At 52.7% G+C, this 22,945-nt stretch overlaps 7 protein-coding genes across 7 annotated transcripts; 3 read left to right on the plus strand and 4 right to left on the minus strand.

Moving 5' to 3' along the window:
* Nucleotides 1-384: 384 nt before the first annotated feature.
* Nucleotides 385-1,951, plus strand: J3458_019101 (uncharacterized protein; the record flags this gene model as incomplete). Its single annotated transcript, XM_066121406.1, has 5 exons — nucleotides 385-614; nucleotides 700-903; nucleotides 1,024-1,443; nucleotides 1,521-1,867; nucleotides 1,935-1,951. 5 exons carry the CDS (start codon nucleotides 385-387, stop codon nucleotides 1,949-1,951), a joined length of 1,218 nt encoding a protein of 405 aa, XP_065973763.1.
* A 1,153-nt stretch (nucleotides 1,952-3,104) lies between these two features.
* On the minus strand, nucleotides 3,105-4,343 carry J3458_019102 (uncharacterized protein; the record flags this gene model as incomplete). The annotated part of the gene is made up of 2 exons (XM_007816002.2): nucleotides 3,105-4,023; nucleotides 4,096-4,343. The coding sequence occupies 2 exons, from the start codon at nucleotides 4,341-4,343 to the stop codon at nucleotides 3,105-3,107; spliced, it is 1,167 nt and encodes a 388-aa protein (XP_007814193.2).
* Nucleotides 4,344-4,547: 204 nt separating this feature from the next.
* On the minus strand, nucleotides 4,548-5,036 carry J3458_019103 (uncharacterized protein; the record flags this gene model as incomplete). The annotated part of the gene is made up of 1 exon (XM_066121407.1): nucleotides 4,548-5,036. The coding sequence occupies one exon, from the start codon at nucleotides 5,034-5,036 to the stop codon at nucleotides 4,548-4,550; it is 489 nt and encodes a 162-aa protein (XP_065973764.1).
* A 1,558-nt stretch (nucleotides 5,037-6,594) lies between these two features.
* J3458_019104 (uncharacterized protein) lies at nucleotides 6,595-8,475 on the minus strand (the record flags this gene model as incomplete). The annotated part of the gene is made up of 5 exons (XM_066121408.1): nucleotides 6,595-6,696; nucleotides 6,832-7,602; nucleotides 7,678-7,796; nucleotides 7,869-8,121; nucleotides 8,173-8,475. 5 exons carry the CDS (start codon nucleotides 8,473-8,475, stop codon nucleotides 6,595-6,597), a joined length of 1,548 nt encoding a protein of 515 aa, XP_065973765.1.
* A 3,900-nt stretch (nucleotides 8,476-12,375) lies between these two features.
* Nucleotides 12,376-14,907, plus strand: J3458_019105 (uncharacterized protein). Its single transcript, XM_066121409.1, has 5 exons — nucleotides 12,376-12,598; nucleotides 12,681-13,056; nucleotides 13,135-13,252; nucleotides 13,361-13,450; nucleotides 13,512-14,907. Exons 1-5 carry the CDS (start codon nucleotides 12,398-12,400, stop codon nucleotides 13,894-13,896), a joined length of 1,170 nt encoding a protein of 389 aa, XP_065973766.1. The 5' UTR covers nucleotides 12,376-12,397; the 3' UTR covers nucleotides 13,897-14,907.
* A 468-nt stretch (nucleotides 14,908-15,375) lies between these two features.
* PRP22_3 (DEAH-box ATP-dependent RNA helicase prp22) lies at nucleotides 15,376-22,601 on the minus strand. The gene has a single exon (XM_007815998.2). The coding sequence runs from the start codon at nucleotides 22,489-22,491 to the stop codon at nucleotides 18,901-18,903; it is 3,591 nt and encodes a 1,196-aa protein (XP_007814189.2). The 5' UTR covers nucleotides 22,492-22,601; the 3' UTR covers nucleotides 15,376-18,900.
* On the plus strand, nucleotides 15,377-18,174 carry J3458_019106 (uncharacterized protein). The gene has a single exon (XM_007815999.2). The coding sequence runs from the start codon at nucleotides 15,682-15,684 to the stop codon at nucleotides 17,761-17,763; it is 2,082 nt and encodes a 693-aa protein (XP_007814190.1). The 5' UTR covers nucleotides 15,377-15,681; the 3' UTR covers nucleotides 17,764-18,174.
* Nucleotides 22,602-22,945: the final 344 nt, after the last annotated feature.

Consider the following 22,945-nt stretch of genomic DNA (forward strand, 5'->3'; position numbering starts at 1 on the left):
TCTTATGAAGGCTCTTTCCCCCTGGGGCACTAAGATCAATATTTACGGGCGTGGAAGCTGCAATCCGGAAACTTCCGAAAAATGGCCTGATTCTCATCCAGGGGCACATTGGTCAAAGTTTCCACACCGCCCACTCCGTACATGACTTTGTTCTTCTATTATGCCTGTTTTCGTCTCCTTCATCTGCAACGTGCAGGTACCATGCGCTAGTTATATCTTGTCCATCTTGATCGAGAAACTCCGTACCCCAGTCTTGGATGCTTCCGGCCGCACAGCGGGCATCGCATCAGAAATCTGCGGAGAAATCTATTCCTGCATAGAACAATACATATATTGCCAGACGTTCAAATCACTCAGCTCTCGAAAAGGGCCCCAGATCACGCAATGATATTCACGCGCGCTGTTTCCGCGACCAACTTCCTCGTGGCCAGCTCGGCGCTTGGTTTCCAGGTGTTTGTGTTGTACCCGTGGCACAAGGAGCTGGACACTGGATTTGCCGACCTAAAGAGAGAGCATTTGAAGGTCCTCGACGCGGTAGGGACTAGACTGAGCGAACAGCAGCGAAAGACGTTCCTGGACAACTGGAATGATCTGAAAAGTCAAGGCTCAAGAAGGTGGTGGTGGCTCTGATTACCCCTGTAAAAGTTCATCTTGACCTTTACTCCAATGCCTAGTACACAAGCTCACGGTGTTTAATAGTTTGCATCTCATCGCCGAGAACGCCCCAAATCCTGGCGAAGCGATACGCGCCACCAGAGATGGGATCGTAGCCACCAAAGGAAACCCGTTTATTGGCGCCGAGGCAACCGAAAAGATCGCGGGCGCCTCTTTGTACGCCCGATACGCCCTGGCCGGCTCGTTCTGCTGTGCATTCACTCATGCCGTTCTTACTCCTGTCGACGTGTAAGCAAAGATTAACAGATCCCCTCCTCTCATACTTGTATGAAGACACAATAGCGTGATACTGGCGTCTATTTATATTCCCGACACATGGCCTTGAGCTAAAATATTCCATGTGCAAAGTGTGAAAACGCGAATCCAGCTTGAACCGACCAGATACAGCAGCAGTCTATTTAGATCTGCGCGGCAAATCGCGTCCCATGAAGGGCTGGGGGCCTTCTCAACCGGGCTAGGACCGACTGTCGCCGGCTACGGCCTCCAAGGAGCCTTCAAGTTTGGCGGATACGAGTTTTTCAAGGCCCGGGCTGTCGACTACCTTGGATATGAGAATGCGGCTGAGAGCCGAAGTGCGGTGTACCTCGCATCGGCCGCAACAGCCGAGTTCTTTGGCGATATTGCTCTTTGTCCCTTCGAATCTGTCCGAATCCGGCTCGTGTCCCAGCCTACCTATGCTGGCGGATTTGCGAATGCATTGGTCAAACTGGGGAGAGAGGAGGGCCTAGCAGGTCTATACTCTGGCCTTGGACCTATCCTTCTTAAACAGTATGTGTAGCCCGAGCAGGCCACCATGCGGCCGATGTCCCCCGCCTATTATAGTGGTAAATTCATCTTCTATGTAGGATCCCTTACACCATGGCAACTTTCTTGGTTTACGAGAAAGCTACACAGACGGCATATTCCTACGTAGACAAGGCAAAAGTTTCCACAGCCGGCGCCACCGGGATCAACCTCGCCGCAGGGCTTGTAGCTGGTGTTGCCGCCGCAGTCGTCTCCCAGCCGGCGGACACGATCCTCAGCAAGGTCAACAAGGACAAGGGACCGGCGGGTGAGAGCGTTACTCGTCGTCCTGGTCCGTATTGCGACTGGACTTGGGTGGCGCGGTGCTTTCACTGGCATGCAGGCCCGTTTGGTCATGGTTGGCGGCATGACTGCCGTACAGTTTGGCATATATGGCGATACGAAAAAAGTGCGTTTTTAAAAGATCCCATCATACACCTGCCATTGTCAAAGTTGACTAACAAGCTTGGATGTAGCTTTTCGGGGCAGTTGACGGGGTAGAGTTGAGATAATGATTCAAGGTGTAAATGTGGACAGATCTGTTGTATACTAGACGCAGCATTAGACAAATGTGTTTGGAGAGAATGATATCGGCCAAGATCCGGTAGGCAGAATCCATAATAATCATTTTAATTTCCCAACAAGAAGAAGGGTAATATACCACCACAGCGACAGTTCTGTGGGGGATTCATACACATTACAACTGGTGTCCAGCTGCGTACTGCCAAACTACCACGACGGTTTTCAACATGGTGAAACAAAACAATCAAATCTGCGTCCCAACAATGCTCTTTTAACTTCACCCTCCAACTTTACGCTGCGCGGATCCGACCAGTGACGTTTGGCCACTGTGCTGCATGGCTTTTGCTCATGAAGCTGCAAGTCCTTCCTCAATGGGTAAAGAGAAGCCCCCCTTGCTCGTTGACCAATCTGTGGTTGGTGAATGAGCCAAACCAGCTGGACGAGCATGATCCAACTCGGGCTTCCGTCGACGACAAAGCTCATGTGAACGGTATCAGGGCTTTTTTGTCTTGTTCGACAGATGGTATTTAATGCCAGACTTCTAGATATCTACTCGTGTGGGAGTTGGCCACACACGATCCACTGCTACCTGTGTACGGAGTACGCACAACTGCATACCCACAGCCGCGGCGAGCACTTGACACAACCTGATCATTTGGACAACTCTTTTACAATTAATGTCTATAAGCAACTACTACTAGGTTTCGCCCTTGGCGCCGCGACCCAACAGGCATCTCCTCCGCCGACCGGCTAACCCTCACTGCACACTTTCCCGCCCGTCATCGATACAACCGAGTTAATCCCCAGCGGCGCGAGCTTGCCGACGAAGCTGGGAACAAAGGTTACCGGAACGAGCTCAGCTTGCAGCTCTTCTGCCACCGACACGAGCGATTGCTGCCGCTGTGATGGTGCTCTCATTGTATGATGTTGAAGGAAATAGAGCCTCTACCTCGTGTTTGGTCTGGGGAACGGAATCATGCAGCAGAGCCAACTGGACCTGGTTGGCAAACCGCAAGGAAGACACATATATCAGAGGTACCAAGACGTCATTATTTGTCATGATTTCTTGTACGATAGAAACGCAACTCTACGACGCATAGTGTAATTCCATTCGCTCCCGCATCTTACACCGGACTCCTGCAACCGAAACTCGACGCAACGCTGCTCCCTGAAAACGCCGCAATCAGTCCCTCGATGCTCGAGTAGACGCCCAAGCCGGTCGTCGTCAGCCCGCCCAGCATGTAAAACAAGTTGAACAGGTTGAAAAACGGCCTCTTCAGAAACCCCCTCTTCCACCGAGCAAGTCCAGTATCAACATAATTGTACGTTCGGGTCCGGGGGTCAAACTTCTCCTGCTCGGGAACCATGGCATCCTTGTGAATCCAGAAACCCAGTGCCATCAGCGCAGGAAAGGTATAGCTAAAGCTGAGCACGAAAAAGGCGCCAATGAGTCCCGAAATATACGAGAACTGCGGGATGGCAGCGGCGACGATGAAGGCGATGGACCAGTACACGGGAATGGTGACTGCCCACATAATCTTTCCCTTGCGCACCGTCAGAGGCGGGAACTTGAGCAGGCGCTCAAAGACCTCGATGTAAATGACTTTGAGGCCAATGTTGCCGTACAGGCCAGCGGCAATGAGGCCAGTGACGAGGTTCATGACGTTGGTCGCGGTCTGGAAGCCGTACGACGAGAGGCCCTGCATGACGGGGTTGAAGGCGAACTGGCCCTGGTACGAGTAGACAAAGATGCCGAAGAACATGTACAGGCTGTAGATGAAGACCTGGCCGCACAAGAGACCCTTCCAAAAGTCCATGGGGTGGCGCATCTCGGCGAGGAAGGCCGTGAAGGTCATGCACCCGCCGTAGGAATACACGGCCTGGTTGAGACCGTTGAGAGAGGCCACGAAGCCGGTTCCGCCGCTGGCGAAGCCGTCGGGAGGAGTGCCTGCGAAGGTGCGAATCGGACCGGGACCAAAGTTGTCGCCAAACGAAGCTTGCGTTGCCTTGAAGTTGGGGGGATAATGGACAACAACGCCGACGCTGGATGGACGGGTGGGTGGTCTTAGTCTGATGGATGCTGCCGGTGAAGGAAAGGACAAAGGGACAGCTTACCAGATGAAGATGATGGCAACGTTGATCCAGACAGCAAAGTTGGCAATCCATCCAAATCGCTGCAGCGTCCTGATCTGGCCAAGAACAAACCCGGCCGCCATGAAGATGATGAGGCACGCGACAAAGCATATCCCGTTGCCATTCGAGCCGTTGTTGCCCTGCGAGATCTGCGAAATCGACTGCCCGTTGCTCAGGATGAGACTGCACACGGACAAAAGCAGCTGCAGGCCAAGCATGATGTTGAGCATGATTTGGGGAATTGCGCCCAAAGATGCGAAAGTATATGTCGCCATAGGTATGCATGGGGTAGCGGTCGGAATCGAGGCCGAGGAAGGCTTTCCATATAATCCAGCCCGAGCTGACAACCCGCATCAGGACTCTTGTCTCTTGAAATTATACAGATACATGCGTCAAAGACGGAAGGGGAAGAAGAAGAAGAAGAGCAAAACTTACTACCCGGCCATTGCGCCAAAGACAGTGTACAGCGCCACGCCAGGGCCGTAGCCCATCTGCGCAAAGGCCCAGGGAGTCGAAAAGGGTCCCAGCACGTCTGTTGTGATGAGGTAGAAGATGGATCCCCAGGACGCCGTGCGGATTGCCCGGCTGGCCTGCTTCCACTCCCTTTCGGAAACGCCCGTGATGATTTCCTCGTCGCTGGAGTATACATCGGCTACCGACGTGGCCGGGTCGGTCTGGTGGCCCTTGGAGAAGCGACTCCGGAGCGTGTTCTTGACAGTCCGGGGCCCGCGCTTGTCGAGCAAGGCTTTATTGGCGAGGGCTTCGTCTGCACGGGTTCGCTCCGCCCAGTAGATGAACTCTTCAAAGGTGATGGTCGAGTCGTTGCCGTTGACGGGTTGATGAACGACATCCTGGGGCGGTTTTTCAGCGACAGACAGACGGGGGTCGCCCTCGGCGCTGATCAAGCCCGGCGGCACGGACATTTTGTCAGCCGGATCTGAGCAGCACGAGGCTATACGCTCCTCTCAATTGGGCTGGCAGGGTCTTGGGGAGAGCCCTCGTCTCGGATGTTAGACCTCAACAACACGGGGATCTGGAGGGCTCGTACATGGACGGTCAGACACACATCCAGGGCGTGGGCTAGATTAAAAGCAAATCCTGCATGACGAAACCGCCTCTGCGGCAGGCTTTCCCCAACGACGACCCCATATCTACAATACGCCGTACGTTGATGACGATAAGTGGCATCGGGACGAGATCGGCGTCCACGACTTGAGCAAAGGTTCCCGACATGGGTTTTTTGTGCTGGAAAGGGCCATCGGATAACTCGGTACGCTCGGACAGATTTGATTTCAGTTGCGGACAGGCCGTTGAGCGGTGGCGAAGAGGACAAAAAATTCGCCATTGTTAAGTCTTGGTGGAGAAGCTTAATTGCAACACCAGCGTCATGACAAATCGCCCCGACTTTGCGCACTCGGAAAAGCCTCGATCCACAGAGGCAGAGCGAAAAATAAAAAGGGAGGGACAACCTTGAAATGTCCGTTTTGTTGCCGGCGGATTTGCGGCAGTGACACCATGACGCCTCGCCAGGAACGCCGCGGCAACTTTCGTGGGACAAGAGCCTCGCGGCAACGAGTTCCCAAGGCTTCTATGGAGTAGATGGAATTACAGTAATCGCCTTGGGAGGGGAATCCAGCCACTCTCGGCCATACCAGCAGCCCAAGTGCTCCGCTCACACACGGAGGAAGCGGATCCTGCCCCGATGACGAGATTGAAACATGGAACCATGAAGAGAGAAGCTTGGTTCTCTACGCGTCCAGGATGCGGTTGCACCTTTTATACATGTGTAAAGGTCAAAATGCAACGGCAAACGCTTGCGGTAACTCAATTACCTCGTTGCCTATTCTCTAGTGCTGGCTTCAGACTTGACGGAGACAACAAGTGGCCGGCGTTCCCATGAACCCCAACTAGATCTACCAAGGGGGTTTGCAAGATCGACGAATCATGAGGCCTCTGATTCAACGCCCTTTCACGGCAAACCTGTGCCGTCCGTGGATCCGACGCCGGCGGCTCCCTCGGCGCAGACACGTCTTGCTCCACCTGTCAGCGTTGGCCGAGGGTGTTTCGAGCACGGAGTTTACGGAGTAGCCATAATAGGCGTGTTTGTTAAAGAATCAGTTTCTCTTTGTGATAGAATTGCTGTCAATGGAGTTTGTGGGTGGGGAAATGGTTTGTGACCAAGACAAGCCCATGGGTCTCTGGGTTAACCCGACAAATCCATCATGGAGATGAGAATACGTCGGCGAAGAGAATTTGGTATGTTCAGTCTCGGGTGTCGTCCCTGTCGAGGTATTACATGCCCGCCACTTTTGTCTATTTTCCTCTGTCCCGCCGCTGGTAGGTTACACATCCTCCCATGCCGAAGCCGCAGACCGTGGACCGCGATACCTTGTACAAGGTTGACGTCACCCAAGGACTCTCGTCGAGATAAGCGACCATTCAAGATACATTTGACGGAATTGTTCATCTAAATACTTCTCTCTAGTCGAGCCCGAGCCGCGTGATTCGCATTGGGATATTCGTGTGGTACATGAACCATGCATTGCAATAGTTCCACTCGTGATTGGGATCGGGCAGTCGGATCTTTTGGTTTTCAGGCCCGGTTAGCAAAGTCCCCTTCATCTCTGCAGTTGCAGTGGGAGGCAATGAGAATTTGCCCACCATGCCTGCGTGTGCTCGTGTAGCTGCACGGCGAGACATGTCGCGGGCAACACTTACATGGAACATGCTGTACAACGTGGCCATGAGCTTGTACATTTCCATCTTGGCGAAATGCTTCCCCATGCAGGCGCGGCTGCCTGCGCCAAACATGAGATCCCCAGCTTCCTCCATCCGTCGCCGACGCCGGATGAACTGGTCGCTGCCCTCGTCGCACCTTTGCAGCCAGCGTTCCGGAACAAACCTGTCGACGTGTTCCCCGAAAACGCCGACATCCCTCGTTACAACGGCCGGGTTGATGCCGACGTTTGTGCCAGCCGGGATGAAGCGGCCGTCTGGAAGTCGGAAACCGTCCGCGGGCGCCTCTCGCTCAAACATCAAGCCCACGGCTGGATTCAACCGCGCCGCCTCCCGGATGACGGCATCTAGGTAGGGGAGCCTGTGGATGTCCTTCCACCGGGCAGGCAGACAGAGCCGGGCTGTTTTCAGCTCGCTTTGCAGCCTCGTTTGCGCCTCGGGACATTTCCCAAGGTGGTACACGATAGGCCTCAGAGCTCCAGCCGTCGAATCGCCTCCCGCCAAAACGTTTAGCATCAGCCAATTCACTAGTTGATTGCTGTCCGCAACATCGGGATAGGCGTCTCTAAGCCCGTGGTACTTGTCTATAAACGTGTCTACCTTGGCTCGAGCGAGGGTTCCCTCGGCAAGCTTCTTTTGGTAGTCAGCCAGGCGAGCAACCGTGTACAGTAGACCGTTGACTAATGGCTTTGGGCCGATGCGGTAAATGGGATTCTTGTCGAGCCAGTTATCGAGCCAAGGCGCTTGAGACACCTACCCAGTTACCGGGGGGGGTCAATGAGCTATGCTACTCGACAAAAGTTGTAGTTTCTGGAGCATCTTGCTTACCGGCGCAAAGTAGTGGAGGCCGTCTGTCGATTCCTTAATCATGCCTTGGACATCTCGCTCTTCCTCAATGAAGCCGTAATGCTCCCCAAAGGTAACATTGGCGGCAAAATCCCAAGCAACTGATGAGCCAAGTCAGCGCGTCTTGTGACTGAGAATACCGCCCACGCCCTCATGGTTGGGACTACTCTCACAGTATGTAAGCCAATCGTCCATCATGCAAACCGTATCTGGGTTAGGGTCATCAGCGAACTTGTTGCCGAGTTTATGGACAAGCTTCTGAATGGTTTCGTCCATCAGCGGCTCAAGCTCGAGGATCTTGGTCAAGGTCCAAAAGCCGGCAATCGGCCGGGCATATGTTCTGTGAAACTCCTCATCGCGTGTGTTGAAGATGTTGGAGATTCTGCGGCCGTTGACGACCACGTCGTTGACACTGTACATTTTGCTCTAGCCAATAGTGAGCTCATGGTTTGTTTCTCCTTTTCTCTTGCTTCTCACCTTTTTCCATGCGTTCTTGCTTGTGCCGGCATACACCTCTTTGATCAGCTCGGCATCACTCAAACTAATCGTATTGGGTCCAATGCGAACGGCCTGGCCCCATTTCCGGTGCCATCCTCGGGTAACCGCGTCGACGTTGCCGCGGGTCGTGAGGAAAGCCCTCCATGTGTCGGTGAACTTGGACGCGAATGGGCCCGGGAATGTTCCAAGAGGCGAGAAGAACGCCCGCCAGATCAATCTGACAATGGCACACAGCAAGAGTATAGAAACGAGTTGAGCCCCGCTGATGGTCAGAACCGACATTGCGAATGAATGTTCAAGGCCACACTGGTTCTCCGTTCTGGATTTAGGCTACGCGTTTAATAGCAGGGCCAAGGCGTTCCTGGACTTGCATGGTTCCTGTCTGATCAAGTTGACTCAAACAACAAGGCGGCGGGGAAAGACAGAAACCGTCCGAACAGAGCAGCATTATAACTTACCCACTTCCAGATATGACAGGTCTTGCAGCCATGTGAATCCGGATAACCGCTTTTCCCTACTCGTACTTTGGAGGGGTTGCCCACTCCCTGTTATCCTGATTGACTAATTGCGGCGCGTAACACCAATGCAACCCGTGTGTTGGAATCAAACAAGTCTCCGGCGTGGGTAGAGAGCACCTGCGAAACCCGCGGAACTAGTTGGTAGAAGTTGTCTCTGTGCTGGCCTGTATTCCTCGGGCGCCAACTTGGGATAAGGATACATTTGAAAGGCTACAAATTGCGACTCATCCTTTGCTGACCCGTGACCTGTGAGGAGATATTGACCATTTCAGGCCCAAGTCAAGAATAGCAGAAATCTTTCAGCTGCCTCATCCTCGTCCCCGAGCCAGGCTCAAGCTGATGATTTGCTGACAAGTCCAAGTACAAAGGTCAGCTTGCCTTTGGTGTGCCACACCTGTTGTCTGACGTCGGTCAATTGTGTATTGACTTCAATAAAAGACAAAAGACATGTGCCCCGCGGGTCGGTCCGACTTTAGAAACATTGAGCCACTGAACTGGGCTGGCTTGTCGCCCAGCTCTTCACCCGCCTCCATGACTTATTTATATAATATGACAGCCTTCAAAGCCACACATGAGAGGGTATGTATCCCCGATCATATGGCCAAATTGTCGTCTCTAATCTACCGTGGTCCTGGTCAAAGATTGCCGCAAGTGTCGTCTTCTAGCTTTCCTCAGAGCGATCAGCTAACCGCCGGGAGGTTCCTTGCGACATCACCAAGTGATGAATTCGCGATCTGGCAATGACGTCCTGCCTTGCAACAATCAAGCTTCACGGAGCAGCCATCGTCGATGTCCACCCTACGACCTGTTACAGGGCCCGTTCAACATCGAGTTGCCGCATTATTAGACCGCATTTTGAGTCGACCCCGTGCAAGGTTAGGCTACTTTGCGCCGTCTCAGCTCGCTGTAATGGTTATCCGACCGGATGACACCAGATAATGAACTCCTGGGGCGTTTTAAAAGGAGCCTCAAACAGTCCCGGTACCCTTGTTCATGTTCTGGTTTGTACGGAAAAACTGCCGGGAGGAAAAGTCAGCTTTGGCCGTGGACGCCTGGAGACAGAGGAGAGGCGGCTGAGCACTTGCCACCAAACAGCGAGGCATGTAACTGGAACCGACATATACATCACAGGCGACATGCCTTGCGGAGCCCATGATGAGCCATTCTGTAGACTGGTTTCCTAGTAGATTGAGGGAAGCTTGCTGAGAGACGGAGCTCAATGAACAAGTTCAAACATGGCAGTGATGGGCTGTTTCTATAGCCGGGAACCAGCCCGCCTGGAACAGTATTACCCGCAGTAGGCACACCTCAGCTTGCAAACTCCAGTGCCAGCACTCTGCAATGTTATCTTTGCCAAAGCAAGACTGATAATGGAGGATGTTTGTCGTGGACTAGACAGGTTGTGCGGCTATAGCATGCGTATTCGTCCACGGCTGGACATTCTCTCACATTCTTACGACCTCTCGTAGCGAGCTGCATGCCTCGGATCAACTCCTGCTCAACAGATGGAGCCACAGCCTCGTCGTTCTCAAAATCCGTGTCGTAGTCATCAAGTTCAGTGCGCCACCGAGGTCCGTATTGACACCAACACAGCGTTTAGGAGGGCAGTCACTCTGGTGTACTCTGTAGACATTCCGCCAGCCTATGTGGCATCATTAGAGGCCAAATGCAATTATATTGAGCAAGATTTATCAGACGGAATAATTGCTGCCGCGTCACTCGTTACAGCTTTGCCGGTTCATCGCCTGGATAGAGTACTTGTCTGGGGCTGCAACAACAGACTGCTACCAGTAGTCCCATTTTGCTCCAGTTCCCACACTCGGGATAAAAGACTTTTGGTCTTCAACAATAACTATCAAATTGATCAGCAACGCTCTGACACAAGGATTGTGGTGGGGGGGACGGGACGGCTCACTTGGCCAAGGACAACCCTTGCTAGCCATGCTGTCGCGTGTGTGAAAAGTGCAGTTCCGCCAGACTATTCGACGGGAACTAGAGCCGCCTAAGCCGTTGAACGTATGAGCCACCGAGAAGAGCTCGTCGGCGACGTCCGCGTTGAGCGGTCAAGGCACACCCGGCTCCTAAGGCCCGGCTCATTCGAGTGCCTTCCGCTGCCAAAGATCACGGCACCACGGCCATGGAGTTGACAAAGAGGGGGTGATGGAACACGAGTACTCACTCCCGTACGCTGCTCTATATCGGAGCCTGGTGAGACATTGTTTTGTTGCACTTTGCCTCAACACCGGGCGCTGTAGCACACCGAGTTGCTAGAATGGTACGCGGTAGTTCAACACGCCACACGTCAACTAAGCTCGTATACAACCATGCTGCAGCAGCATGATCAAGCGGAAGCTATTGTACACCTCCTCCGTACACGGATGCTGATTCCGGTGACCCAGCCGGCGCCGCCACGTACCAACACGACTCTGTGGCTTGTTGACTCCCGTCTCCAAGTTCCACTTTATGGCCATGATGGCGTTCGGAAATCTGGTAATACGTGGTACTACTAGTTACTCCTAGACACGGGTTGGGATCTCGGGCAGAGACAATGACAGCGGGCGACTGCGCGCGCGTAATTGTGCGCTCGGCTCCATCCAGTCTTGAATTTGCCCATAGCCAAGTATATACCAACATATTCCCCGTATCTCGGGATATAGCTCGAGTTATGAAAAGACCTTGGCAGGTCAAACATGTCCTTGCTCCCGCGGTATTGCCCGTGTAATTCGAAATTCGGGACGGGGTGCTACCGTCCACCCTGGCTCGCTCATGACCGTGGTCAAGATCCTCGCAAACCAACGACGCCTCCTCAGAAGACCAATGAACGAGTCTCGAAGACCAGTTCCAATTTTACTTGGTTCGCAACTACTTCCGTGCTTGCTCAGAAAGTGGGCAGGGTAGGGGGTTTTCCCGCCCATTGCAATCCGGGGCCATGGATTGGATATTGCATGCATCGTGATGGAATGGAAATCAGCTCCCAACGCTCAGCTCAGCGCAAACCCTGCCCGAGCCAAGAGTCAAGATCCAACGCGGTGGATTGAGTGAAGGCCCAAGATTGGCTCCTGCTCCCGCTGTCAATCTTCCGAGGCAACCTTGTCCTTGCTGATTAGCCGTGGGTGCAACTCCAGTCTCTGGGGTGCGGCATGTCTTTGACGACGGGTGGAAAAAATGACCAGTCTTCTATGCTGTGGACATGCCACTGTCGACGAATTCGCCTCCGAAGCCCACCCCCCAACAATACAGAGTACAATTATGTTTAGCACCTGGAACGGTCGAGTCTCCCTTGCTGAAGCAGAGACTACAGAGTACTCCGTAGTGATATACAATACTACCCTGCAGGTGGACTCTTCCGTCCGGGACGTCGGCACCGTCTTCTCCCATCCGAGCTTCTCTCTGCTACACCTCGGGGTACTGTGTAACCAGGGACAAGAGAATATGGGCCGTTGATCTGCGCAGAGGGCTTTGGTGCACGACAGAGGTTGGCTACGAGGGACCGAGTACATAACTACCTTGTCGAATGTATGTAGCAAGGTACCACGGTAGATTTTCTTGTGTAACCCAAGAGAAGGAATGGCTTCCAGAGATGGGGCCCCAATATCGCTTATAGATAGAGTCGGGTTGGCATCTTCAAACAAGGCCTTGATGGCTTGGCCAACCTACTGACACCGTGACTCTGTATATGCCGAATAATGGCGTCGATGATGGCTCAAAGAGCAGAGATGCCAGCGGCCGACGCCGAGTATCTAGCACAAAGCAAGTCCGGAAGCCTGAAAGCAATTATTTGGGTTGCTGCTGGGCTGCCGACATTGTTTGTCGTCATGCGCTGCTACACGCGGATATGTCTAAGGAGAGTGTTTGGAGTTGATGACTCTTTCATGGTGGCGGCCGTGGTATGTCAAGACTTTTTTTTCCAACCAATTCAAACTTTTTGACCCTCCTGAAGGCATATCTCCTGACGGTTCCCTCGGAAAGATTCTCTTGATTGCATATGCTGCCGTCCTTACCGTAGCCGCAGATAAGGGCCTAGGTCGGCATCTTGAATATGTTGCCCAGAGTCCAGAAGATGCGATGGATGTTGCGCTGCTAAGCTTTGTGTCACAGCCGCTGGTCATCATGTCGTGTGCCTTGGGGAAAACCAGCTTCGCCTTGACTCTGATCCGCGTGGCAGCACAGCACTGGGTCATGGTGTTGCTTTGGTTCATGATTATTTCCATGAACATTTTGCACATGCTAATTTCCGTTTGTGTCTTTGCTCGCTGCGAGGATCCTCGTCACCTTTGGAATCCCGCTATTCCTTCCAACTGTTGGTCGGCGAAAGCATTTGACGATCTGTCCCTATTCATAGGTTGTAAGTGTGCTTTTTCATATCAGAGCCTTGCATTCTTGCTCGCTGTTCCAGCTAATGTTTCTCTTCCCATTCTTGTAGCATATTCAGCCGCAACCGACTTTATCCTCGCTTTGCTGCCCTGGGTAATCCTCTGGAATCTCCAGATGAAGAAGCGAGAAAAGTTTGGAGTTGCCGTGGCTATGAGTCTCGGCATTTTGTACGTTGTCCCTTATCCCACAGATAGATGCAGAATCCGGGGTCCGTCGTTCATCTCCCAAGTGTGCACCGGGATATTGCAGATGCAAACTAACCAACTCCTCTCCAGTGCCGGTTCCATTGCCATCATCAAGATCCAGTATCTTGTCGCAAACACTGACGCCAAGGACATTACGTATTCCCTTGCGTCGCTCCTGGGGTATGTCGCCATCCTGGCCCGCACATGATTTGCGTCTATTCGCTTGCTGACCGCCGTGTAGATGGGCTGGGGTAGAGAATGGCGTAATTCTGCTAGGCGCCTGTGTTCCAACCTTGCGACCATTGCTCAAGAAGATATTCCCCGGATCTTCGGCCAAGAGAGAAAAGCCCTCCAATGACAGCACCGAGCTCATCACCTTTACCAATTTCAACATGTTTGCTCCAAAAGCCAGACGAGGGCACTGGAGCACTACAGTCGAAACTGAGCTTCCTCAAGAGGCAGACGACCAAAGCGAGCGGAGTATCTTCAAACGAGCCCCTGAAGAAAGCGAAAACGTTGAGATTGTTCACCGTCTGAGTCGAGGAGCTTGCAGGACGCAGTCAAACGATTCACCACATTCTATTAAGAAGACGATGGATGTCGACGTCATTTACGATCAACCATGAATTTTCTGTCACTATGATTCTCGATGTTGTGCGATTGATACCTGCATGTATTTCGAATGCAGGCCGAGATGCATGGCTGTACTAATTAATATACCTGCCGAGGCCCAAAAGGTTGGGCTTGCCTCGAATTGTGCTGCTTTTGTATAGCTGGAAGAGCAAGCATTCCAACTTAAATGCTACAGAAGCTTAGCAATCTAGACGTGAATTGAGTTGATTTCAGCTAGGTATTGTGGTCAATTGGTGTACTCTGGGAGCTGGCTTTGCATGACGTCCCAGGCCATCTGACGTCGCCTCATCGCTGAGGATGTGATGTTTGAACTTGACAAAAGTTCGACGGCGACATGGATCGTTGGGCAGCACAATTTTAGTGTCACCGGACTGGATGGTCTGGAGACTCCGCTTTGCTGACGAGCCTGGTATGTCTGGATCAATGACGGTGGTACATTTATTTTCTTGAATTATCGAGACTTGCGTAGGTAGAGTTCTGGGCCGACCAACGCTCGAAGCAATGAATTGTCAGCTAGTGATGGGACATAAAGTCATAGGGTGGTGACGGCCCAACTCACATAGAGAAAGCATGGCACATGATTCACTCTGCAGCCGCTTTCTTACGCAGCTCGCATCCATTTCATTTTCATAAGAGACATATGGAGTGTAAAAAAATGTATCTTCCACATGTGGCGGGAGCTAGTTGGAGGTTGAATCACTTGAGTGCGCAAAGAATCTGGACCACCGCGATCCTCAGCCCAGTCCGTAACATTCGACTTTGACTGGCCACGTCGTAGTAGATAGTCGTGTGAAGAAGGAAACTGAAAAAAAAATGTCGATAATATACCGCTAGCTCCTGAACTGATCAAGCGAATGTTTGCATTTCATCTCGAACAAAATGCGAAGCAAGCCCGGCCACACGGTAGCCAGGGGACAAAATATGCTCAACTGTGGTTTTCACAAGCGGCAGTGTATAGGTTAGAGAAAACAGTAAATTGAATATGAAATGAGCCATTGAACGTGATAGTTTTCGGCGATGAGATGCTGACTTCAAGTTGCCATGCGGCCCATGCCTTTGCGGCTGCGTCCAAAGTTACGATCCACGGTGGGCGTCAGAATGTTATTCACACTGTGTACTAGCCTGTCCTGACACTAACGAACTGAAAATTAATCCGGTAAACAAATTGATGTCTATAACGATACCATACGCTAGAGAGGCCACGCCACATCGTAAAAAGGTGACTATCCTTACAGTGTGACTGACAGAATTGCCACTAAAATATGTGTTTAAGCGTTAGCACATCTTTCATATTTAGCCTTGGCTTAGCCAGCATTTAACCGAGGCCGGGCCGAGTACGACCAGCGGTACAGGGGGTTCTTACAGAGGTCTACGGGGGGCTTGGCTTATAAGGGGCTTACAGGGCCACATGCAGCTTTATATAGCGATATATGTGGGCTGAATCATTCGCTACCCTGCAATATCCTAAGTATCGCGAATATTAACGATTTACCAGGGAACACCGTTGAGTTGGGCGTGAAATATCGTAAAAGCCCAAATATCGCTACCAGGAACCATAGTTTCAAACATGGTGTACCGTAATCACAATTCGTCAACTCCACAAACAACCTCATCACCACCGCCAGAAAACTCACCACGATAGCCACGTCACGTATTCGAACTAAATCGAAGGGGGGAGGGGGTTGGTCATTTCCAGTTGCAATGCAATACTCCTCTGTCCCAAGTGCCTACAAAATTTGACAACTTTGAGCAGCGAGGAGTCCTTGTTGCAGCCCATCATGGCTCCTCTGGCCACGGGGCCTGGCCCTCTTCAAGCCGCTCTCGAGGCCGCCTGGAAGGGAGTCGCCTCTGTGCATACAAAAGTGAGCCTTGTCCGGATATCTAGCGCTGGAATCCGTCGAGAACGATTCGGAGCACTACTTTCAGAGCTGCAATTCCTGTGTGGCCTCTTGAACTGCATTTTCTGTCTGTCCCTCAACTTGCAGAGCCCAAACCAAGGAGTCATCAGCGGCCCATTCGACTATGCCATCTTGGCCGGCATTGCACATGTGGTCAAGGACATTGCGGACAAGTCGGCCATGGCCCCAGACGATGGATTGGTCACGATGACGGTGAATGTGAGGTTTTATCGAGACCTGGTTTCACAAATCGCGACCTTTGCGGCCTACGACCTGTCCGTCCTTCACCAAACCCTCCTAGGGGGACGTCCCATGCCGACTTCAACCTCGAGAACCCCCACCGTGGAGAATCTTGTTCCTACTCTGGAGAAATGGCTGGACGTGCTGAACTCTAGGCACTATGATCGTGCCATGCTCGAGTGGGCTTCCGAGCGTGGCTTGGTTCGGGCCCGTCGAGAGTTCGACCCAGAGTACCAACGTGCCGTGACAGGATGGATCAAGTTCGCGAGGACCAACTGGGAGCCCATCAGGGCTTCTGTGAAGCAGCTTTTTGCGATTCCGGCTACCAACAACTTTATTCAGTGGGCTGTCGAGTTCGCCAGATGTTCGTGGCCCTGTGTCTATGACTTTGATGCGCCTACAGCTCAGTCCGTGGTCGCGCTGGTGAATGATATATCCCTGGGCAAAGTCACGCCTCTTCATCTTTCTGCCTTATTGGGACTCACGGAGATTGCCAAAGACCTCCTGTCCAATCCCCAGAGCACCAATCTGGTCAATACGACGGGCCGTTTCGGGACCCCGTTATACTGCGCTCTGGTCGGGCCTCGTGTGCTGCTATTTGGATGCGAGCCATCGTCTTGGGGCTACTTGATTCTTGAAATGGAGCCTGCGGATGTAGCACTCATCAAAGCATTATTGGCAAGGGGCGCTTCAGGAAACGCCAGCATCTGTATGCCAAACATGGAGAGCCCGGTTCGACTGGCCCACGTCGCATTCGTGGCGGCCACTATCCTCGAAGACCCTGACATCTTCGCCATGGCCGTAGACACAACCATCCCCCTTCAAGAGGACTTCACCCTTATGCTGATTAGCTCCTCCATATTTGCAGACAAGGCTGGCTCAAACCCCCTCATGATGGCCAAGCTTGTGACTGCAGCCTTCGACCAGGCCATGGTCAACGCTGGTGACAGTTTGCCGTGGGAGGGCGACGAGGTTTGCAGCGCTATTTGGAACTTTATGCACCTGCAAGGCCTGGAATTCGACACGGAGGAGAATGTCAGGCTGCCGTTTATCAGCGACGGCGACTTTGAGTCCGTGGTGCGGCAGTGCGTAATTGACGACCACGCCATCATCGGCGACAGGCCCGTCTACCTTGAGCGGCTGGTGCAGGACAGACGCTTCGATCCGAATCTTGTTGCTCGCGAGGATGGCGATGAAGAAGGCACTATTTTGCACCTGGCCGTCAGTGGCATGAACCACGTCGTGCTGGACGAGCTCTACCTCGCCTACGCTGATTTTACCGCCGTGGATTCGCAGGGGCGAACGCCCCTAATGGTTATCGAGCACCTGTCAACCCTGGAAGTCCTCGTCAAGCAGTACAAGGTCACGACTACGGCCAGGAACAACGACGGCCAGAACATTTGGCACCTCGCAGCCGCCACCAACGATGCCGAGATCCTCTCTTGGCTCTGTGAGAATGACCCGGACAAGTCCGCCAACGTCAACGTTGTTAGCAACGCTGGGCGCACACCGCTAGCCGAAGCCCTCTTGTGCTTCGCGCTTCTCGACCGAGACGGGCGGCACAAGCCAACTGCGACGGCGGCCAAGACGCTGCTAGACGAGCAACTAGTTGATACCAAGCTTGGGACTGCGAACCTGCCAATGACACTGGCAGACATTACCGCTCAGTGGGGAGATCCCGAGCTGGTCGCCAAGCTTGTTGCCGCCGGTGTGGACATTTAAGCTGTCTTGTTTTGCCGCCTTTGCTTGCTTTTTTTTTTTCTTTTGGTGGTGGTGGTTGTTTTTGTTGTTTTTGACATGACCCTTTTCCCCTGCTGGAGCACGAGAAATATCATCACCGATGCCACGAACAAACCACGGCACGGAAAAGCACACTATTATGATGAAAATATCACGAGGAATTTCATATCCAAACAAAAAACCGCACAGAAAAGGAGACTGGATTTGGGTAAGGTCTTAGATTATGGTTTAGACAGCCTTGGACTCGGGTCAACACGATTTCTGTGGGAATAATTTTGCAATTTGACAATTTTTCCTTTCACAACTTCAATGTGACTGACTTGTAATGGAATCCTTCTATTGGGCTATTTTGCCTGTCCACTTGGTTTTGTCAAGCACGCAAGGTGTTTGATGTGTCCGCGCAGTACTTTGGTATTATTTACCGTACTGTGTACAGTGGTGGCTGACGCTCGTGCTCAATCCCGTCGTTGGAGAAAGAGACCGTTGTGGAAATTGGCCTGGCTGTGGGGATTGCAAAGTCCTTGGTTCTTGGGTGTTTGAACAAACGTTCTGTGTTGGTCAAGCCAGCGCTCAAACGAGTAGGACTCGCCGACCCCCTCAAGGTGACCGGCCTCGACGCCATGCAAGTGGCTCTTTGTTATCTCGCGGAGAGCCGCAGTCGCTGGCTATAGCGACCGCTTTGGTGAAGCAGCAGCAGGGAGGGGGGATATTACTCCTGGATGAGGCGACGAGTAATTTGTACGGGGGAGGAGATGCTACGGGAAGAGTTCAGTGGGTGGACAAAGATAGTTGTGGCGCACCGTCTTGGCACGATTTTAGATTCTAATCTTGTTGTGGCCATGGATCAAGGCAGGATTATAGAAATGGGCACGCCGGACAAGCCATTTCGCCTGTAACGCGTGACACAGTGATGGCACCTAGACCGGATGAATCATCTCATCACTTCATGGACATTTGTTAGTGGATCTCCATCTTCATATTGTATAAAAGTTTCATCGTGTATCCCGTACAAGACCATCAAGCTACATCTCATGCAAAGCTGTCGCCCATGCAACAAACGCCCAGAAACGCCAAGCAATGCCATAATACAACACATTGTCTGTCATAGTCCCCCGTTGGTTAACCCCAAGTGCCGCCGCCGCCCCCCCTACCACCTCTCCTCTGCGCACTCAATCTCCAGTCATCCTCGCCCGCAAACTTATTATACAGCGGCTGAATCCTCTCGGCCTGCTTCCTCTTGCTCAGTCTGTCGCTCGGCGCGACCTTGAAAAAGGTAGGCGCCGCCTCCACCAGCCACTTGGGCTCAATGGACGACGTACAATGCATGTACTCCTTGGTGGTCAAGACGAGATCGTGGTAAATCACCCACTCGGCCTGCTTGCCAAACAGCGCCGAGCTGGGGTGCAAATACACGGGCGTCCCCTCTGTAAGAGTCTTGTATCCCTCCTGGGGGTCCTTGCGCGCTGCGTTGCGGAAGAACCCCGAGCACATGGCGCGACGGACTTTATCCGTGTTGCGACCGCACGACACAATGGGGTGCTTGTAGCGTTCCATGATTTTGACAAGCTGGTCTCGGACGTCCTTGGCGCGACGCATGGAGCGCGCCTGGATGAAGTTTTCAAAGCACCACGGATTGGAGTAGCCGTTATGTTTCCATGAGTTGTAAACGTTGAGGAGGGTGAGGTGGTCGCCGTGAGGGTCGTGAAACTTGGCCTTTTTCTGGTCGGCCTGTGTTTGTTTTTCCTTGGGCCGATAGAATACTGCGCCTTGGAGGGAGAGCATTGCAATGATGCTGAGAGCTTCCTCAGAGCACTGGTGGTCCACGGCCGAGAGGAGCACCTTGGCAGAGGCAGGGTCCATGGGGAAGTCAGCCATTTTGCGACCCAGGCGCGTCAGGAGACCTTCGTCGTCAAGGGCACTGAGTGCGTAGAGCTCTTCCAGTGCCGTCAGCATGGTGTTTACGGGCGGAGGGTCCATGAAGTCAAAGTGGAGGAGGTCGTTGATGCCCATGGCCTTCAGCATGAGAATAGTGTGTGAGAGGTTCTGCCGCTGGATTTCGGGGATGGTCGTGGGCAACATTTCAGACTGGTATGCTGCTTCGGTGTATAGTCTGAAGCACTTTCCGGGACCCGTTCGGCCGGCTCGACCAGCTCTCTGATTTGCTTGGGCTTGGGATACGGGTGTGACGACCAGAGAATCCATGCCTAATTTGGGGTCGTAGGCGCTTTGCTTGACGAATCCAGGGTCAATAACGTAGTAAATCTCATCAATCGTAATAGACGTCTCGGCAATATTCGTGGCAATGACGACTTTTCGAGCCCCCGGCGGCGCGGGATCAAAGATCTTGCTCTGCATCTCAGCGGGCAGGCTGGCATAGACCGGCAGAATTAGAAGCTCTGGAACCGACGGTCCAAGAGCCTTCATCCGCTCATACAAGATCTCGCAGGCCGTGTCAATTTCCTCTTTTCCTGTCAGGAACAGTAGAATATCGCCCTTTGGCTCAGTCAAGTGGATCTGCATGACTGTCACCAAGGCCGCATCCAGATAGTCAGATTCGGGCTCCCTCGAGTAGAGAATCTCTACCGGAAAGGTTCGACCAGGAATCGTAAAGATTGGACATTCATGAAAGTATGACGAGAACTTGTCCGCATCAAGAGTTGCCGAGGTGACGATAATTTTGAGGTCTGGCCGGCGCACTGCAGCCTTCTTAAGCAAGGCGAAAAGTACATCGGTTGCAATTGTACGCTCATGCGCCTCGTCCAACATGATGCACGAGTATCTCTTCAGGTCCGAGTCCATCAAGATTTCTCGCTGCAACATACCATCCGTCATGTACTTGATTCTTGTCGACGGGCTGGTACAGTCGTCGAATCGAACCAGGTAGCCAACTTCCTCCCCCATCTTGCAGCCGACTTCTTCGGCAACGCGCTTTGCAACCGACATGGCCGCGACTCTTCGGGGTTGTGTACAGCCAATGATGCCCTTGTCCGCAAAGCCTGCCTCTGCCAGGTACTGAGTGAGCTGAGTGGTCTTTCCCGAGCCAGTCTCACCCACGACAATGAGAATCTGGTTCTCTTGCACAGCTTCGATGAATTGGCTGCGGAAGGCGTACACAGGCAGGGACTCTCGCTGCTCCTTGATGCTGAGATTGGTTCGCTTGCCTAGAGACTGGCCCTTGGGGATGACGGCCTTCTTCCACTCCGGAACATCTTCTGACTCGGCTTGCATCCTTGCGTTCCTCAAGTCACTAGCAAACGTCCGTCTGTCAGGGTCGGCCATGGGGTCCTGCCACTGTGATGAGAGATTCTGGTTGGATTGCTTCTCCTTGGCGGCGGCATCTGCTTCTTGCTGCTTCAGCTCCTTTCGTTCCTTGGCAATGGAGGTGCCAGACATGGCGGCGCGGTTCATCGAGCCATCAGGCGCCTTGACGACGCGGATGGGAGACAGCTCCAGAGACTGTTTGGTCTGGCCAACCAGAAATGGCGGCTCTTCTTCACGAACTTCGATGTCCACGTCTTCTTCCAATGCCATCTCTCCATCGCCTTGGAGGGTAGCATTGTAGTCTTCTTCCAAATCCGGGTAATCGGAAGCTTTAGCAACTCCCGACGCAATGAGTTGCCTAATTTCCCATCTTTCAGGGGACGTCATGCGCTTCTTATGCCGTCTAGGTGGACCAAGTGCATCTCGTGGCATGGCCGATGTGTCGTTGACAAAGCCATTCTTAACACCACCTCCAAGAGCCTCCATATTGGCTCCTGTTGTCAAACGCGCTTGCGGTTCTAAATCCATTCCAGTCTCTTGGTCCACATCCTTCATGGATAATCCGATTCTATTTCCTTCAATGCTCGTGACCTTGACCCACACATCCTGACCCTTGGATAATAGATCGGAAGGGTGGTTCACCCGTTGTCCCGCGATTATTCTCGAGATGTGCACGAGACCATCTACCTTTCCTCGGACGTGGTGTATATTGACAAATGCGCCAAAGTCCCTAACACCAGTCACGTGTCCTTGGTAAACCTTGTTCAACTTTGGCGCATCGTCAATTTCAGGGTACGGCGCTTTACGGAACCGGTCATCGCTTTCGTCTTCGTCGTATCTTCTTCGAGCCCGTCTGTCTTTGCGCGAATCTTTGAACCCGTCTCTCCAGTCTTCGTCGCCTCTGTCTTGTGACTTGGATCGTGACCTTAATCGCTCTCTTGCGCGTCGGTCGCGCGAGCGTGATCTGTCCCGCCGTCTCCTCCGTGACTCCTTGCCATCGTACTCGGGGCTTCTGCTGCGCTTTCTCGACACCTTTTCTTTTTTCGCTTTGCCTTCTAAACCCTCTAGCAACGCAAGGGTATCATCTATCGCATCCGCGCCACTATCATATTCGACCGCTTTGTCTGCCAGTGCGAGACCACTAAAGACCTTTTCTTTCTCCTCGAGTGTTCGAGAGTGGTGTTCCTCTCCGTTAATTTGATCGCCTTTACCTTTGAACTTGGGGTGCATAGCGAGCACTAGGCGATCCAAACTGTCCACCAGACTGGGCGGAAAATCCGCACCGATCTTGTCGAGTCTCTTGCGGAAGTCATCGGTGCTGGAGCTTTCGAGGCGTTGCGAGATGAGAAACTCGGCAAGGGTCTTGTCGCTGATGCCGATATGGTTCTGTAGTTCGGATGTGACCTTTGATACGAGCGATAGTAGCTCGAGGTTCAGCAGGTCATCCATGGCAGGTGAAGGATGTTGTCCTGCGCCAACATTTGAATGGGACAAGTTTGGAAGTCGAGAGTGAGTCGCGACCAAAAAAAAAAAGTGTTGGAGCCTCCAGTGACAGCGCCGGATAAAAGCCGGAGATCTGGCTAGGTGGCGTTCTGTAACCCTAACCCTGTAGTTCAACCAAACACCACCCAGTAGTGTCCTACAGCTTTAGAGTTTGCAGGTTTGCAGTGTACAATGTCCTGGTACTGTGACGTTTTGTCCCCTTCAGAGTTCCTTTCAGAGATTCATGCAGTTCGTTTTCGGTTCAGCGGATATTTACAGGGATCGTACTGTGGTGGGAAAATATCAGGGAAGTGCAACGTTTGGCGCAGGCAAAGGATGCTGCAGCGTGGGGTATTGTTTTGGCGTTTCTGACGGATGAGCCGTCAAGGGTGGGTTCTAACAGATCCGACATGTTCTAGCG

Source organism: Metarhizium acridum (genome assembly GCF_019434415.1).
Source record: "Metarhizium acridum strain ARSEF 324 chromosome Unknown scaffold_555, whole genome shotgun sequence".
Classification (NCBI taxonomy): Eukaryota; Fungi; Ascomycota; class Sordariomycetes; order Hypocreales; family Clavicipitaceae; genus Metarhizium; species Metarhizium acridum.

Coding starts and splice junctions, on each gene's coding strand:
- J3458_019105 (XM_066121409.1), top strand. CDS start 12,398: ATGGCGTCGATGATGGCTCAAAGAGCAGAGATGCCAGCGGCCGACGCC. Junction 13,057..13,134: donor TCTGTCCCTATTCATAGGTT/GTAAGTGTGCTT, acceptor CCATTCTTGTAG/CATATTCAGCCGCAACCGAC. Junction 13,451..13,511: donor TCCCTTGCGTCGCTCCTGGG/GTATGTCGCCAT, acceptor ACCGCCGTGTAG/ATGGGCTGGGGTAGAGAATG.
- J3458_019106 (XM_007815999.2), top strand. CDS start 15,682: ATGGCTCCTCTGGCCACGGGGCCTGGCCCTCTTCAAGCCGCTCTCGAG.
- PRP22_3 (XM_007815998.2), bottom strand. CDS start 22,491: ATGGATGACCTGCTGAACCTCGAGCTACTATCGCTCGTATCAAAGGTC.